The sequence below is a fragment of the Rattus norvegicus genome, chromosome 5 (genome assembly GCF_036323735.1).
Source record: "Rattus norvegicus strain BN/NHsdMcwi chromosome 5, GRCr8, whole genome shotgun sequence".
Classification (NCBI taxonomy): Eukaryota; Metazoa; Chordata; class Mammalia; order Rodentia; family Muridae; genus Rattus; species Rattus norvegicus.
The window spans coordinates 148,173,452-148,192,138 of NC_086023.1; the positions used below are offsets into that span (position 1 = coordinate 148,173,452).

Genomic DNA, 18,687 nt, shown 5'->3' on the forward strand with positions numbered 1-18,687 from the left:
CTTTGGGGAAGAACAAGATTTATACTTTGGATATGAGGAATGGGATCAGGCCAAATGATTGTATATCTTCTCAAGAAAACAATAGAATTCTATTTTCTTCCTCCTTACATTTTCATTTGATTTCTTCAGAGAAAGTACTGCCTTCTAGATACTGCCTACCATTTTTAAGTTATTTGCTGGAGAAAAATTAGTGTGGTTTGTTAATGAGTTGCTTGTATGGTGACCAGGAACCTTGCTAACAATGGCTGAGAATTCTCTGACCAGTTTCTACTTTGTTGACATTAGGCACAGGCACACATCAGGATTACTGTGAAAGTTGTAGGAGGCAGAAAAATCATTTGAATTAAAAGTAGGTAAAACAGGAGAATGGAATTATTATTGTCATTTTTAGGACAGCTTCTATGATAAAACCCCGCCTTTGGATTGTAATAGGGTTTCATACTTAATTGTTTTGGGAAACTGGTGATTTTTAGGTCTTCATTGACTTGAGCCTCAGGCCAGATGAGCTTTCCCTACCTCCAGTTGAAAATAGTACTCCCTGGGAAGCAGGACTCTTAGCAGTCAGCTGGATAATTCTTCATATCTTCTTTCTTAAGAAGATGGCCATGGAGAATAAAATGTTATTGACTATTTCTACACCTGTGCCATCTGTAGATAGCATTCCTGTTGATAGAATACCTGTGGACATCAAGTCAGGGTGTTGATAGAGGAATACCTGTGGATAGCAAGTCAGGGTGTTGATAGAGGAATACCTGTGGATAGCAAGTCAGGGTGTTGGCAGGTGCCATTTTCTAGCTGGAAAGCCTAGAAGGAAGGTCTGTCTGCCAGAAAACTGCTGGTCAGCACTGGTGTTTGTGTTCTGCTGATGTTAACCTAGGCTTGCTCTTCTGCGATTAGGATATCACCTAGAGAAAACTCTTGTTAATGGGAAATCTGAATTACTCTAGTTCTCATGACATGCACACAACATTGGGGAAAAAAGGGGCTGTCCCAGTCTTTCTTTTAAAAACAAAGGTAGTTCAGTGTTAAGTTTGGAGAGCAAGGACAGTGTCTAGGGGGGTTCTCTACAGAGCACAGAGCTCCTGGTCGGGGCAGCTTGGGCTTTAGTCTAGTAAGCTGAGTGGCCAGCATCATTTATGGCACAGTGATTATGTAGAACTCACAGCAGGTACACAGAAGTCCTTCTTGGATGTGACAGCTGGCAGTCCAGATGTTAAAACTCAAGTGATGAAGGTGTCCCATGAGGAGACAGTAGTTTTAAGTTTTCGTTGAGATTTCCCTCACCACAGCTTGAATGAAAAGATTTAGCTCTCCTGCCCCGTGCTTCCCTGAGTTCCTTTTGGTGTTTTAAATGCTTCAGGAGTTTTGGTTTGATTAAGGATTACTTTTAGCAGGTGGGGCCTGTTATTTTATGCCAGAGAGAGGTCAAATGATCTCTGAGTTTGAAGCCAGCCTGGTCTACATAGTGAGTTCCAGGCCAGGGCTTGACAGAACCTGCTACAAACTTAGCTAACTTACTTTGAGGGTCAGCAGAAGACTCTGCTCTCACACTTGCTAGCACCCAGCATGTGTATACCAGATTTTGGAATAATCTGAAAAACCTTGAATTCAAGAGTCAAGTCTTCTCTCCCCAACCCCTAGCTTTTATTTTATTTGTTCCTAGAATAAGGTATTTCTCTCCCCATCTCCTGGATTCAGAGGTAGTTACAAAATTACATATTTTGAAAGCTCTTGGGTGAGATTGTCTTTCTAAGGGCACTGCTCTTGGTCCCCGATTTGTTTTTCTTTAAATAGGTTGAAAAGTGGGTCATCAGTGCTACCTTCTGGTTTATCCAGTGCAAACATTGCATTAGTGACAACTACTCTAACTTTGTTGGTAGGTTTCTTCACGCTGGGTCAAAGTGCCTGCTTTCTGACCTGGAGGTCACATTTGGGCCAGTTATTTGGCTGGGAAGGCTAGTATTATAATTGTTTTCTGTGAAACTTGGGATATTGCATTACATAAAGAAGCCAGGGTTTTGAGTCTCAACTTTTGCTTTTAAAAAGGTTTATATATTTATGAGTACACAGTAACTTTTCAGACACACCAGAAGAGGGCATCAGATAACATTACAGATGGTTGTGAGCCACCATGTGGTTGCTGGGATTTGAACTCAGGACCTCTGGAAGAGCAGTCAATGCTCTTAACCACTGAACCATCTCTCTAGCCCTCAACTGGACTTTTAATTGTTTAGCAGGAATAATTACTATTCAAAGAAGTATCGTAATATTGTAAGAAATACAATATTCAGTTGTGCACTGATATCACTAGCATTATCCTGGGACTTAGGATTCCTAGGACATACCCTGGCCTTTCAGAACTGAAACCTTCTTTTGTTGTTTTGGGGACAGGGTGTCACTGTGTAGCCCTGGCTGGCCTCAGACTTTCAGTCTTGTTGCCTCAGCATCCTGAATGCTAGGCAGGCAAGAGTGTACCCACCATACCCACATTTGTAATAAGTGAGCTCTCTGCTGCCCCAGTGATTCACATGAACATTAAAGCAGGTGAGCTCTGCTGCACTGCTAGAGTCTCCTTGGAAGAGCAGATCATCAGGGTGCAGCACCTTCAGATTGTGGAAGCCACATGCTGAGGTCTGCAATACCAAACTTGTTAAACAAAACCAAACTATTTTTGAGGGTTTTCTAATAAAATCAAACATCACTTCTTGCCTGTAAGATAGGTTTCTTTTTCCCTCTTAAATATCACTGCAGGTGGCTGCTGCTCTTACCTTTCTGCACACCAGGAATTGGGTGATTGTGAGTAGACTTGTGTAGGTCATGCTCTATGGTACACTTCTCTAAGTATTCCTCCTGCTGAAATGAGTGCCAATTCAAATGGCCTTGTCATTCTTGTGTCCTTTTATAGTGGTTCCTAGCATGATAGTATCCCAGAATCCGTGAAATGTATGGCTACATTTTTTTTATACTGATCTTTTTTTTTTTTTTTTTTTTTTTGGGGGGGGGGTTCTTTTTTTTGGAGCTGGGGACCGAACCCAGGGCCTTGCGCTTCTTAGGCAATATACTGATCTTATAAGAACAAGTTGTTTTGTCTTTTAATTTCTTTTGAAGACTTATAATTTTAAGGATATTGCCTCATTTAACCCTTGGAACAACCCTTAAGGCAGATTAATTTATAGATGAGGAAAAAGGCTCAGGGCAAAGTCCAGGTTCTGCATTCAAGCTTTGCTTTCATTTCGGTTTTGCCTGGGATGGCTTTTGCTCTGCTATGTTGGCTTTTGAGTGGGTTCTCATCAAGTTGTTCCACAAGGCTAGCAGCTGTAGATTTTTTTTTCTCATTTTTTATTCCTGTCAGAGGTGGAAACTGTTATACTTCGAAAAGATTTAATTAAAAAAATTTCAGGGGTGTGTTGTGTGAAATGAACACACACTGGACTTAGCATAGTCAGCATCGTCTTGTTTTTGTGCAGCTAGATCCACACAGACCTGCATGTATGATGCACATGGAGGAGAGCCTCTGCTCTCACTTGACTGGATCCTTTGTCATGTGAAGGGTTTTTAGTTCTGACTTCTTTGAGAACAGAGAAAGGTTTGGGGGTATCATGCTTTATGGTTGTCCTGAGGAGGCCGAGCCCACAGTGAAGAGGCCAAATCTGTCTTTCGGACTATGTCTGCTTGGCTCCTGCCTCTTTGGCTCCTAGCAGTGGCGATGGTCCTCAGTCACGTGTTGATCTGCACCTTCTTGTTGCCACTGTGAAGAGCGTGATAGACAGGTAGACGGGGCCTGGATGCTCCAGTGCTTTCTAGACTGTGGTGGTGCCTTTTTTTTTTTTTTAAATTAAAGGTTAAATCTCTGAAGTAGTTTGAGATTGTGCTCATCAGCATTGACTATAGAATCAGTGTTTTTTTTTTTTTTTTTTTTTTAAAGAACCATTTTTAAATGAGTGCTCTAGAAGGACCACACCAATTAAGTACTTGTGTTCGGTAGTGTTTCAAACCCTGCTGTGAACACCTTTCTGACGTATTTTTATGGGTATACAATAAGATTCTTAAGTTTCACAATACAGCATTTCATTGCTGTTCATAACTATTTATTAAACAAAATTATCCCTGCTTTATAAATGAGAAAATGAAGACTCAGAGAGTGAATGACCAGAGTTCTATGACCAGTGTTGTACATAGAACACACAATAGATTTCAGACTAATACTGTCTGAAAACTTTCATAACCATAAACACTTCCCCTTATAATTGAAAACCATACACATGCCACAAATTAACACTTTTCATACTCCTTTTTTATTTTTCCCTAAATTTACTTTTATTTTACATGTATGGGCGATTTGTCTGTGTGTTTATTTGTACAACGTATGGCATTCCATGCCCCTGGAGTCCATGAGAGGATGTCAGTGTCCTAGGAACTGCTAGATCTGCCACATTGTTTCTGGGATTGAACCCTTGTCCTCTGGAAGAGCAGCCAGTGCTCTTCTCTGCTGAGCCATCTTTCATTTCGCTTTCTTCACAAGATGTTTTCTTTCTTCCCCTCCTTTAAAAATAAAAGACAAGGTCTAATATGGGATCCCTATGTAGCCAAGTGCCTTGAAGTCGTTGTAACTTTCCTGTTTTATTACCTGAGAACTGGGGTTACAAGTTCAACTCCCCTGCCCAGTTATAAAGAAAGGTTTCACTGTGTGTACCTCTGGCTCGTTTGGAATTCACTCTGTGGACCAGACTGTTTATAGAGTTCCTCCTGTCTCTGCCGCTGGGCACTGGCATTAAAGTCATGTACTATCATTGTCACCGCCACTGCCTGACTCAGAGACTTTATTCATGTTCTTTGAGACAGGGCCTTTCACTATAGCCCTCGCTGGCTGGTAATTCACTGCTTCTCTTCCTCGGTGCTGGGACTATAGTAAAACCTCTTTCGATGATCTTGAATCCAGGGCTGACTTTCCATAGCAACTGATTTCTCCCTCTGATCTTGACATAATGCACAAGGCAGACTGGATTGCCAGCTATTTTTGTTGCATATCTTTTGTTTGTTTGTTTTTCAAAACCTGGTTTCTCTCAATAGTCCTGGCTGTCCTGGGACTTACTCTGAAGACCAGACTGGCCTCGAACTCAGAAAGCTCTGTCTGTATGCTTCTCCTGCCTTTCAGTGCTGGGATCGATTAAAGGTGTTCGTCACCACAACCTGGCATGTGTAATTGTTTTAAATGAGCTTTTTTCTTTAAAAAAAAAAAGTATCTGTCTATATATATCTTTTGGTGTATACACACCTAACTGCTGTGGTTATAAATGTTTTCCACAAACTTCTTTAAGACGAAATGCACCAACAAAATCAATAGGCAGAAAGCAGTGCTCTGCCAAACGTCTGATATTTTGATAGGGGGAAAAGTCAGGTAACAAGCTGCAGGAATGAAAGGTACAGGGTTAGTGAGAGCCTCCTATCTCAGGGAGTGTTTTGAAAACCTAACCCTTGACTGTGAAATTGATAGTGAAACTAATTGGTGCAGACCAGTGAGCACATGAGTAGGCTGAACAGGTTCCCCGGAAGCCTTGTGGAGATCCCCCCCCCCCCCCCCCCCCCCCGCCAAGTACTGGCTGTAGGACCTTTGTGCTGCTGTTTTTTCCTGTCTCCTGTGCAGTTTTATGGTCAAGTCTTTTGGATGCTGTGGGAGAGATTGGAGTTGGGCAGTTTTTCCTGAGACATAGACTTGATGTGTAGACTTGTAGAGATTGCTCACATGATTCTTCTTGGCCATTGACATTAATGGTTTCTTTCTGCCACTGCAGTCATATTCTCACCATCTAGACTGGGTTAAGATGACAGAGATAAGATGGAGTTTCTTATTTTGGCAGTGCAGTTTCCCAGGAGGCTTTGACCCTCACCATTAAAACAGCTCTTGGCCATACTTACTGAGATTCCGCTAGACAGTGCATCCATCTTTATAGCCGCAGATGTAAAACAAAACTTCCATCCCTCCTCTCTGCCTGGTGGAGGTTGCTACTGTTTCTGGGTTCGTGTAAGCTCTTGTCCTTTAGAGCCTTGTCTTCCCCTGTCTGCGCTGGGTGTCAGAGCTCTCCTTCAGTGCTTCTCTGTTCCTAAGCTGCATGTTGTAGAAAAGCAGTCTCCAAGGCACATCCTGTGGTGGCCACTGTTGTCTTGATGCCACTTGAGGCCAAGCTGTGTATATACTTCATATGCAGTCCTATTTTTGTATTATCCACAAAGGCTTTCTTTTTCTGTGTGCATTTATACAGAGAATGGCTTTAAAAGGAAAACTGGCTCTGAAATAGTATCCTACAGGTCTAAAACTTCTACAGGTTTTACAATTCAGGGCTCCTGTACTGTAGTTTCTGATTAAGTGATTTCTTAACACTTTGGAGAGCTTATGTTGTTTTCTCTGGGCAGCGTGACCATTTCTCAGTGGGTCTGCTCACAAAACTAACTGCCTGCTACTCTGTGCTCCACTATGTCCTACTGGAGTTTAGCTGGTGATTGGGAATTTGTCTTAGAAGTGCTTGTCTTCTGTCCACTGGGCTTGCCTTGTATCAGGAACTTGAGTTTGAGCCATGTGCCCTTGTTTCCACCATTAAAGCCCAAGACAGTGGTGGGAACAAAATTACTTCTCTCAGTTTATAACAGCTGAAGTTACTTAGTGCCCTGCAGTGCCAGGGTCTTCAAAGCTGTCTGCCACATTGAATTCACAGATACTCACTTTCCTTTTGGGAATCAAGGCATTAAAAATTAATATATGCAGGGCTTATGCTGGGTGCTACTAAGAGGAGATACATTCACATTCTTTTAAAGGCAGGATCTGAATATATCTGATAACATCAATTACAGTAGTGCCCATGTCTGAAAGTTTGAAACATTTCAGAAATTTTCTTGCATAAAATGCCCCCAATTATATCATTTAAACTAATTTGTTGCAAAATATGCAGGTAATGGAAGATACGAGTTTTTAGAGTATGCTTCCTAAAAGGAAGATTTAATTTGTTTTGAAGCATCTTTTTAAAACTGTCAGTGTCTGCTGGGTGTGTGGTACACACTTGTAATCTTGGCATTCAAGAGGCTGAGGCAAAAGGGTTGCCAAAAATACAGGCCAACCTGAGCTCTGTGTTCCAAGCTAGCAAGAGATAGCAAGAACCTGATTCAAAAAGCCAAAACAAAACAAAATCAACCAGACAAAAAATTAAAACAAAATACAAAAATGTCAAGGACTTGGTGCAACAGGGTAAAACTGGGCAGTAGTATGATTTGGCAAGGCATATATCCCCAGGTCAAGTGGAGACGTGTTAGATTCAACTGATTTCAGCCCACATTAAGTTTCATATTTAGAAGTAAAGGAGGGGCTTATATAGGATAATGGGAATCATGATTTTTTTTGTTTGTTTGTTTTAAAGCAGGCTTAATGCTTTCCCTCTTAGGAGTATGCTAGACAGATTTGAGAGTAGAGAAGTAGGCTGGAGAGATACACAGTTTCAATTGGGCAGCAAAGGGGTGGGGTAGAATGGGGAGTACATGGTATGATAAGATGTATTCAGTTTGTAACATACCTGTCTGTCTGTCTTCCCCCATTTGGCAAAACTTTGTACAGTGTTCCTGCCTCTGTGTTGTTTGTAAACTAGACTGTAATGTCAGGCATGGGCACTGTCCTGTTCCAGTTAGCATTTAGTGTAGTGTGGTGTCCACAGTGGGTGTCCATAATTAGTTGATGATGATTAGTGAAGCTGAAGCTATTTTTTAAACAGGGCCCAAGGGATGCAGACAGTGATGAAAACGACAAAGGTGAAAAGAAGAACAAGGGTGCGTTTGATGGAGATAAGCTAGGAGATTTGAAGGAGGAGGGAGATGTGATGGACAAGACCAATGGTTTGCCAGTGCAGAATGGGATTGATGCAGACGTCAAAGATTTTAGGTTTGTATATTTTACACTTCTGATTTTTTGGATGTGGGCTGTGGGTTTTTGTTTTTATTTTAGTCCCTCCTGTCTTGTTTCAGCTTTAAAAATTGGATCTAGTATAGATGATGCCGTAGAGGTGTAAACTAACTGGTAAGGTGGAATTTTCCAAGAGCTGACCTTGTTTTATACTTTGCCCAAATAGTAGAATTGGCATTTGTATGGAGCTGGGCTTGCAGAGTAGTTCCACAGAGGACATTTTTATAGTTCTAGAACTTTGATGTAGGCACTTGGGGACTCCCTGAGTTGGTCCCACACCACTATACACCAGAGCCATGGACACTGAGGGATGTGTCTCTCTTTCACATTGGAGGGAGAAATAGCTGAGATGTTTTACACCTTCTCCTGTCTTACACACTCTCGGCAGCTCCACTCTATGTAGGTAGGCTGTCATCAGTTACTTCAGTTGGAAGAAGTAGATGTTCACGTGCAAAGTAAGAGGGGCTCACTATGTAACCCAGGCTGGCTTTGAACTTGGCAATCCTCCTGCCTTGGCCTCTGAGTGCTGGAATTTCAATTGTATACTGCCACACCCAGCAAATGGCGTGTTCATAATCATGTACTTTCCATGGATGCCTCTTATCCCATCTCTGGTCATGACTGAGTTGCAGATTTCCTTGTAATAGAACATCTGTAGTATTAATTATTTGTCTTCCACAATTGATAACCATACTTCTTTATGTAGACAAGGTTTAGTTACTGTGTGTGATTTCAAAATGCCTTTAAAAAAAAATCTTTGGGGGTTGGGGATTTAGCTCAGTGGTAGAGCGCTTGCCTAGCAAGCACAAGGCCCTGGGTTCGGTCCCCAGCTCCGATTAAAAAAAAGAAAAAAAAATCTTTGTTCAGTGTTACACATACACAAAAATAATTTAATGTCATTCTAAAGCTTATAGGTGTTTATTGCAGACAGACGCAAACGTGTTTTTATACCTTCTAATACCCATTGTATAAAAAAAGTTTTGTATCATTTGCAGAGGTATTATAAGCTTAATTATATACATATATATACATATATATCTCTATATCTCTATATATATCTATATATTGAACTGTATAGAATTAGAGTCTTTGAAGTTCGAGACAACAGGCAATAAATACTTACCTGTGTTATTTGGATGTGTTCAAACAGCCTCACCTCCATGAGTCACAAGCATCTTGACCAATGCTTTAAGGTATCTTGCTGGGGCCGGAGGTAGTGGCGTATGTGATGGAGCGTGACAGTTGCTTTAACTTGTACCAGCTGTATTTATCTTTTAAGAGACGGAGGGTCGAATGTAGCCATAGGCTACTCTCCCTGGCCTGTAATGGGTTTGGAGATTTGCAGTTTATAATGGTTATGGAATTATACATAGGGTTGTGGTATGTACTCAGTTATACCTTTTGGCTCTTTTAGTTCTTTGGAGTGTGGTGCCATGGAGGATGAAATATAAACACACTAGATTAGGTTTAGAATTGTCTCGGAGTAGGAGCTTGTGGTCAGTAATGATGCTTTACACATTTTTGACGTTTTTGAACTGACTTCCTTCTTCCATTTACTTGGCAGGTGGGGTAGTATTCACACCACTTGTAAAAATATAGATAAATAAGACATGAAAACCTTTTTATTAGAATCATTACAGGAATTGGAATTCCCCCTAGGAACCAACTTTAGGTGTTTTGCTTTATTTTGAAACAAAGGCTTGTGTGGCCTCCAGCCTGACTTTGAAACTTGCTCGGAGTGCTGGGATTGTAGGTGTGGCCATTACGCCCAGAAAGCAGCCGTCCCAGTTTGCTCTGTGTTTAAAGAGGATCTGCTACTCTGGTGGAGCAGAGTGCCTGTGTTTGTGGGGAAAACTTGTTTTGTTTTCATGGCTGCCACAGGCAACATTGTTTTTAGTTGACTTTGGTTTCTTCCATCTAGAGTCCATAGTAAAGGTATTGTATGCTAACAGCAGTGATGATGACCCAGCAAGAGGGTCTAGGAGGGAAGGCAAACAGTGGAAGAGTCATTCTAGAGGCTACAGCCCTGTAAGCCTTGTCAAAGATCTGGTTAGTTTGTAGAACTAGCTTTCAGGATTGCTAATGAACTGTGATGTCAAGGACATAAACTGGGGGTTGCTGTAGTGTCCCTTCTCGATCAAAATAAGGTTTAATGCCCTTTACTTTCTCTGTTTAGCCGTACCCCTGGTAATTGCCAGAGCTCTGCTAATGAAGTGGATCTTCTGGGTCCAAACCAGAATGGTTCTGAGGGCTTAGCCCAGCTGACCAGCACCAATGGTGCCAAGCCTGTGGAGGATTTCTCCAACATGGAGTCCCAGAGTGTCCCCTTGGACCCCATGGAACATGTGGGCATGGAGCCTCTGCAGTTTGATTATTCAGGCACGCAGGTACCTGTGGACTCAGCAGCAGCAACAGTGGGACTTTTTGACTACAATTCTCAACAACAGGTACAGTGTGTGTCTTTGTCACTCTTCCCTTTCTTTTCAGCCAATACATTTTGGGTGCGGGGTGGGAAAGGGTCTTACCAGTTCAGAAAGTCTTTAGCCAGTTGCTTTTGGTTCAGCAGTGGGATACATTTTAAAAGCTCAGCAGGAATCTGGTTCTTAGGTTGCAGTTGCTGAGAGGAGGGCACCCTGTCCTATGTGCACCACGCTTGCTTGGCTCTTTTCTCCCCCTTGGGGAGTGGATGGGCATCCTCTCAGATGCTGTTACATTTAGAAGTTGCTATTGTATGCTGTTGCTGGTTTGTTTTGTGTTAAAAAATAATGAGGGGCTAGAGAAATGGCTCAGTGGGTAAGAGAGCTTTCTTTGAAAGCAAGAAAATCCACCTTCAAATCTCTAGCATCTTTGTCAAAGCTGGAGAGCTGTGCATGCCTGCTGCAACCCTAGGGTCGGAGGTCAGAGATGGGCATGTTCTGGAGCTGTTAGCCAGCCTGACAACCTAACAGAGCAGTGGGCTTCAGATTCAGTGTTAGACCCTGTATCAAAAGGTAAGATAGAGAACAATAGAGGAAGACATTTATTTACATGTGTACACAGTGCCGCATGCATCCATTCCCCAAGTGAATATTTCTTCTATAGCTCCAATAAATAAATGAAATGGTGATTTCTTTTGTCCATAACCTCAGTATAATACCAACCCATTTCCTATCAGTCATGTCTTTTGTTTAAATTAGTTACTCTAGATACAGTCTATAACACACTTAACAGACATTCTAATTGTAAAATAATAAGAATGATAAACTAAGTACACAGAACACTAGAAGGTCTGCAATGATTTGTTTGGTGGCCCAGGGAGGCAGATGGTCATGAGAGCCAAAGAGGTCAAATACACACTTGCAGAGTTCAGAGGAAGATGTTGGATGTTTTCTTCCTCTATTGCTCTTTGCCTAATTCCCTTGAAACTGGGTTTCTCACCAAGTCTGAAATAAGGCACTTCATCTAGGCTGGGCATTTTCCTAGGTTAGCCAGCCAGTAAGCTCCAGTTATCCCCACCACCACCCCACCAACAGTGCTACCTGTTGTTTTCTGTGCTCTTACACACCAAGCCATCCCTGCAGGCTTAGCTCTGTGTTTTTACAAGTTTCTAGAAAAATCCGTTCATGTGTTTATTACTGTTTTAGTCTTTTTGAGACTGTTTTTTTTTTTTTTTTTTTCCGGAGCTGGGGATTGAGACTGTTTTTTATGAACCCAAGGCTGGCCTGGAATCTGCCTAGCCCAGGATGGCCTTCTTGTCTCCATCTCTGTGCTTTGTGAACATGCATGTCTGTGTGCCATGTGCATGCAATGCTCAAGGAAAAAAAAGAAGAGACTTGAATTCTCTTGATCCTGGAGTTACAGATGTTTATGAGCTGCAGTGGGGTTCTGGGAAATGAACTGGGAGCAGTCAGCGCTCTCAACCACATAGTCACTTCTCCAGGTCATTGCTTTTAGCCTCTTTGGTAATACTGAGATCACAGATGTGAACCACCATGCCCTAAAACAATGGCAGCCAGTTTTGAAGGCACAGTAGGCCTAATTCATTAGAAAGGAAGTGAGAATCAGAGGGACTACTGTGTAGCTTCACAATCCACAAAAGGTCTGACAGATTACACCTTTCTGTTACTCCTTTGGATTGTTACAAAAATAAAAATTCAAAGTGTGAGAGATGGCAATATTTTGAAATTACCTACAGTGGAGATTAGTTATAATGTGCTGTGCCTCTTTTATATGCTCCGAGTATATATGGTGGTTACATTTTTGTTGCTTTCTGCAGTACCGAGGGGAGAGCCTGTGCTTGACCTTCAGGTGTATATGGCCCAGCCATACCCCCAGCCTATGTGTGATTTAATTAGCAAGCTTTTTTCCCCTATAGAATGAAAAGTATAATTGAACGTTATTCTCTATAGTTCCCAGGAGCTGTGTACTCTACAAAAATTGTCTCTTGTTCTTCTCTTTTCTGGTCTTTACTGACTCAATGTTTTGTTTTGTGTTTTTATTGAACTCTTTTATTTAAGAAGAGTTTATTTGGGGCTGGAGAGATGGCTCAGCGGTTAAGAGCACTGACTGCTCTTCCTGAGGTCCTGAGTTCAATTCCCAGCAACCACATGGTGGCTCACAGCCATCTGTAATGGGATCTGATGCCCTCTTCTGGTGTGTCTGAAGACAGCTTCAGTGTACTCACATACGTGAAATAAATAAATCTAAAAAAAAGTTTATCTCCTGTAGGGTGTTTTTTTTATCTATCTGTCCTTTACTTCATAGTGAAGGAATTGTGGCCCTTTTGGTTTATTAGTCTACAGTTTCATATTACCAGGAGTTTTGGAGTTAGCTAATTATTAGGATTTAAACATAAATGAATTTTGTTTATATCAGAGATACTACTTGTACAGATAGATGTACAGTGTCAGAGATGGCTTCAGGACTGGCTAATTTAAAAAGATTGCTCTTTGGAACCTGTTGAGTTACATACAGCTTTTCATAGATGTCTTAGTTTTTACAGCTTAGGGGTTGCTATGTGCATAGACTATGAATTGTGCATTGTTTTATCCCATGTTTTAATTAGAGTTACCGTTGCTATGATGAAACACTATGGTCATCAGCATGGTGGGGCTTACACATTCACACCGCAGTCACCATTGAGGAAGCCAGGGCAGGAACTTAAGCAGGAACCTGGAGGCAGGAGCTGATGCAAACACAGGTCATAGAGGAGTGCTACTTACTGGCTTCCTGAGCCTGCTTTCTTATAGAACCTGGGATGACGCTCCCAGGGATGGCCCTACCCACAATGCACTGGTCTTTCCCCCATCAATCACTACTTAAGAAAATAGGCTTGCCTGCAATCTGACCTTATGGGAACATTTTCTAAGTTGAGGTTCCCTCCTATCAGATGACTACGGCTTGTGTCAAAGTTGACATAAATCTTGCCAGCACATTTTGTATATGCTAACTATTGTCTTTTCCTTCATTCATGCCAATGACATGGTCAACTCCTGAGCTGTATTGCCAATCTCAAATTAACTTTTTCTCAGTAGATATATATTTTTAAGATTTTTGAGCACCCTGATAACATCTGGCAGTCATTATCCTAAGATGTCCAAGTTTTCTAAACCCAGTTTCCCAGAAGTGCCTGTGGAGAAGCTGGCAAAGTTGAGGAAGGATCATTTGTAAGTTGGTATGCATTCTTACTTTTGCATTTTATATTAGTTTCTTTCTGTTGCTGTGATACAACATCAGGACCAAAGCAACTTAGAGAAGGCACGGTTCATTTGGGCTTCCAGTACGAGACAGTGTGTCATTGCAGGGAGACATAGCGGCGAGTGGCAGGCATGGCTGTAGGAGCAGGAAGCAGGAAGCTGATGACTCATATCTTCTACTGCAAACACAAAACAGAGTGAACCAGAAGTGGCTTGGACCTCTAATCTCTAAACATCACTCCTGGGTGATATAGTTCTTCCAACAAAGTCACACCATCAACCAAGTGTTCAAATGTTTGAGACTGTGGGGCATCTCATTCAAACCACCATATTTCTCAACACACTTAACTCCATTCCCATTCTCGGCCAGCTGTACCACTCTATTTTTTTATGTGCAGCTGGAAAGTCCTCATTTCTTCAGCTCCATTGTATGACGTGGCTCAGTGACCTCAGATCCTGTGTCTTTTCTTTGCCTGCCTATGATAAGGTATTACTGCCTTTGCCTGCTTGTGAGCTGCCTGAGAGCAAGGGCTATCCCCCTGCTTCCCTTTAGTCAAATGGGGGGGGGGGCTTTCCTCTGTTTCTGTTAGAAAGTTTCCCAAATTAAAATTTGAAACTCTGTAATAGCTGGGAAAGTTTTGGATGTTGTTGGAAGGTTTGTTATATAACCTCCAGTAATATAATATTACAGCATAATGGCCGGGGTAGTTATTTCTTGGATCAGATGTTCCAAGGGTCACTGTGTGGCCGTCTGGCCTTTCACATCCAGAAAACATTTTCTTGTTTTGTGAATTGATGTAGGGAGATTGTGGCTTCGTGGGCTACTCATGATAATGTGTAGTTAGTACCTTTTCATCTGTAGACAAGTGTATCTTTGAATAGAGCAAAGGTTTCTGTTCCAGTTGTTTTCAGTTGTTAGGACGCCTCTCATCATTTCTGTAGAACAGGCAGCACTCTGATGATGCTGGGGAGATGGCTCAGTGTGGTAGATGCTCTTGCACAAGACACGGGTTGGCTCTCCAGTACCTGTGCTGTGTGGCTTACAGCTGCCTCTGGTACGACCACCAGCTTCTACTCTGTAGCTCTGGCTGTCTAGAAATCTGCTATGTATACCAGGCAGGCCTCAAATTCTGTCTGTTTGCCCATGCTGGGATTAAATAAAAGTGTGTGCATTTAATGCCCGTCTCTGACCTCAGTAACAGGAGTGCCCACATACACACGCACACACACAAACTCTGAAATAACAAAGAGATAAGATCATTCATGTCTACACCCTATGGAGAGTTTCTGTCTCCAAAGAAAGGAAGAATTTATGGAACAAGTGCCAGCGAGCTGTTCCTTAAAAGCCTTTCTTCAGGAAGAAGCCGAAAATCAAAAATAGTAAAGCCTAAAATGTAGATTATCCAGAGTGTGTTTAACCGGATGGGTTATTTGAGAGACTCTGAAGGTGAGTAGGCGCTGTGCATGTGGACTTAATACCAAGTAAGACTGTTTTTTTTTGTTTTTTGTTTTTTTGTTTTTTTTTGTTTTTTTTTTTTTTGGGGGGGTTCTTTTTTTTTTTGGAGCTGGGGACCGAACCCAGGGCCTTATGCTTCCTAGGCAAGCGCTCTACCACTGAGCTAAATCCCCAACCGAGTAAGACTTTTTTTAAAAGCAGGATCTATATGTCTGTCTGTCTGTCTGTCTATGCATATATACATACATACTCAGTCTTGCCATGTTTCCTTTACTGGCCTTGAACTCATGAATTTCCTGCTTCTATCTCTTCTTTTTAGGAAGAATGCCTGGTTTTCGTGGTTTTGTGGCGTTTGTGTAGAAGCAGGTGTAGACACTGTGGTGGTAATATATTAGTTAGTTGTTGACTCACCAGTCCTTGTGGAAACCTGAGTTCTCTTGCAGTGGGATCGTGTTAAATTGGTTGGTGTAAGTACTACTGGCCAGGCATGGGAGGGCTCAGTGATGATCAAGGCTGTCTTAAGTGGGTGTTTGGGTTGACAGAGCAGAGAGTATTATATATAATCACAGTGTGCCTGGACTGTAATTCTAGCATTGAGTACAAGACTGCATTGAGAATTGAGTCTCAGTTGTAGTGGTCTTGCTTATACCAGATGTGTCTCTGAGAGTACCCAGAACAACTGAGGGTCGTTAAGCTGTGATCTAGAGCACTGTGTATTGTTTTCCACATTATGCTCTTTGATTTTGGGGTCTGTAAATGAGGAACAAAAGGTGGTCATCTTGCGTTTTTAATTTGCTTCAAATTGTAGGGCAGCTTTATTTTTGTCTGTTTTTTTCCTTTTTTGGTGGGGTGAGGGGGAGTTAGTGTGGACAACTACAGAATAAATGGTCTCTTGTCCTAGCTCCTTTCCATTGTGACGTTTCCCATTGAAGTTGATGGAAGTTGGTTTTGTAACAAAGTGTCAGCTTGATTGAGATACCTGATAGAAAGCGTCCAGTGAGTAGGGGAAAGGTGCTTAGTCCCTTTTTATTCTGTGGGCTTTGGATTTTTTAGATTCTTCTCTGGTTACTGGTGCTCATTGTGAATGTGACCTCTCAGATTTATAAGAGCAAGAGTTCTAGAAATCCTTTGGGCAGTTAGGTGACTCCTGTGATTTGCTTTCTTGTCTGCTTTGTTTTATGGTGAGGGACTGTGCAGGCCCAGCGCATGCTTTGCTTCTGAGCAGCTTTGCCAACCCATATTGTTGAGGGTGTCCTTTTGTGTGTATTCTAAATATATGGTATGTGGTAGACTATGGAGAAAACACATCAATGTGTTTAAAAGCAGAATCTATATTTGCTTCTTTATACATAAGAAGCATGAATTATTAGCTGATACTGAGCATGAGAAGGATTTTGGAACGCTCGTGACTACACAGAAGAGGAAAGTGCATGGTTGCCATCTGCTGTAACAACACAGCTTTAAGGCTAATAGTGACCCTTTTTGGAGACTATTTCAAGAGTTTAAAGAATATGCTGAAGAGTCTGCAGGTGGATAAGCACTCAAGTGAGCCTGCAGGATTGACATTCATGGAAACGGGGCCTCAATTAAGGCTATTTTCTCCACATAATATCCTTTTTGATGTCCTTCTGGAGTGATCTTTCCACTTTCTTGCTTTGCCTTTTGCCTTCTTAATCCTGAAAAACAGCCCCCAAAAGTTTTTGTATTACCAAATTCGTGCCATTCTGTGGTATGTATTTGAGCAGTTTTTAAATGAAGTAACATATAATTTTCCATTTATATTCCCACCAAAATATTTTGGAAGTCATTATATCCTCACCATGTAACTGAAGCTAATACTGTTATGTAGGCATAAGTTATTGAGTGTTGATGCATTTTATTTAGAACAGTCAGTTGAAAATAGCCTAATATAGATAGGGTCTCATGTTACTGGAACTGACCCAGAAAACTGTTAATTGTGTAACTGAAGACCTTGAATTGATCCTTCTGTTCCTGTCTTGAGTAGTGGGATTATAGAGTGTGCACATGTGACTTGTAACTGACTATAATTCCAGCTGCAGGGCATCCAGTGCAGGATCCAGGATCTCCAGGAGGAGAGGGATCTTCTCTTCCTCCTCATCATCACCTAAGTGCACTTTGAAAACACACACACACACACACACACACACACACACACACACACACACCCTGTCTGTCTGTCTGTCTGTCTGTCAGTCTGTCTGCCTGCCTGCCTGCCTGCCTGCCTGCCTGCCTGCCTGCCTGCCTGTCTCTCTGTCTCACACACACTCATTTTCTTCATTAGTGATTAACCATCGTTAACGGAGGCCATAAGTATGCATAACTTTAGTATTTTGTTTTTGAAACTCAGTCTCTTTGTAGCCATGGCTGTCCTGGTAGCCCTGCATAGATCAAGCTTTTCTCAAACTCAAGAGAAGGGCCTCCCTCTAACTGTCTCCTGAATGCTGGCCACCACACTGGCTTATTTGCATAGCTTTAATGCAAAACACCTTTAAAATTCACCAGCGTCCTATGGGCTATTATTGAGGAAGACTTGTTATTGACTAGTTATAGGATTATTTACGGTTACCTCAGTGTATTTTATTTTGTTCAGTTATACAGAAACATTTATTTGGTAGAGGATTGGGTTTTAGTTTTGATTTGAGATCTCAGAAATCATTTACCCTAGAATCAATCAATCTCTCTTTTTCTCTGTCTTTATGTTTCTGTCTTTATGTTTGTCCCTGTCTCTTTCTCCCCCTCTTCCTCTCTCCTCTTACCCTCTCTCCCCCCCCTCCCTGGTGTCATATCCCCCCCTTCCCCCCCCCCCCCGTTTGCTTTTTGAGATGGTCTTTCCAGCTCTGGCTGTGCTGGAACTCATGTAGACTAGGCTGACCTCAAACTTAGAGAGATCCTCCTGCCTCTGCATGCACCACCAGGATCATTTGGAATTAGTTGTTTTATCTGTTAAGGAACAGTGAAGGTTTTGTTGTTGTTGTTTAAATATAACATTTATATGTTTAGTGTATATGGGTGTTTGGTATACATATGGACTATTGGCTCTTGTCTGAGACACATAAACAACAGTAAAAATTGAAACAAAATGGCGAGATCTTTTGGTCTCTAGTGTTAGGCTTCCCCCGCCCCCCAACCAAGGACTGCACAGGCTTTGTTATGTAGATTTTGCCCCCCCCCACTTTCAGTTCAGCTTTATCCTTAGTCTTCTTTTGAAAGGTGTTTAACAGAAAACTGTTCTCTAATAACTTAGCATCTTTCCTTGTAACTTCCAAAAACATTTGTATGTGTGCGCCCGTGTGCATGCATTCATGACATGAGGGAGGGGGGAGAGAGACAGAGACAGAGACAGAGACAGACACCGAGACCATACAGAGGACAGCTTGTGGGAGTTTTATCCTTCCGCTGTGTAGGATATACTGATTATAACAGTAATAATATTAATAGCTCCCTTTTGTTTTCTAAGCCATATTGGTAATAACTACCTTTTATAAATAGCCCACTGTTGTGTTGTATGTTTTTGAGCTTTTGGAACAGGAACATTGCCTTTTGTAAACTCATGTAGTGAGGGACATAGAAGAAAGAAAGTCAAAGCAGTTTGT

General features: G+C 41.7%; 1 protein-coding gene across 50 annotated transcripts in view; it reads left to right on the plus strand.

Moving 5' to 3' along the window:
• The window catches only part of Pum1 (pumilio RNA-binding family member 1), a 117,757-nt gene that overhangs the window by 52,740 nt on the left and 46,330 nt on the right, over positions 1-18,687 (plus strand). For 41 of the 50 annotated variants that reach the window (XM_006239029.4, XM_039110364.2, XM_006239031.4 and 38 more), the window contains 2 exons: positions 7,755-7,921; positions 10,119-10,389. The exons of the other annotated variants lie outside the window; for them this stretch is intronic. In XM_006239029.4, the coding sequence (XP_006239091.1) occupies positions 7,755-7,921; positions 10,119-10,389 (438 nt within the window). The remainder of the gene's footprint in view (positions 1-7,754; positions 7,922-10,118; positions 10,390-18,687) is intronic. 50 annotated transcript variants of the gene reach the window in all.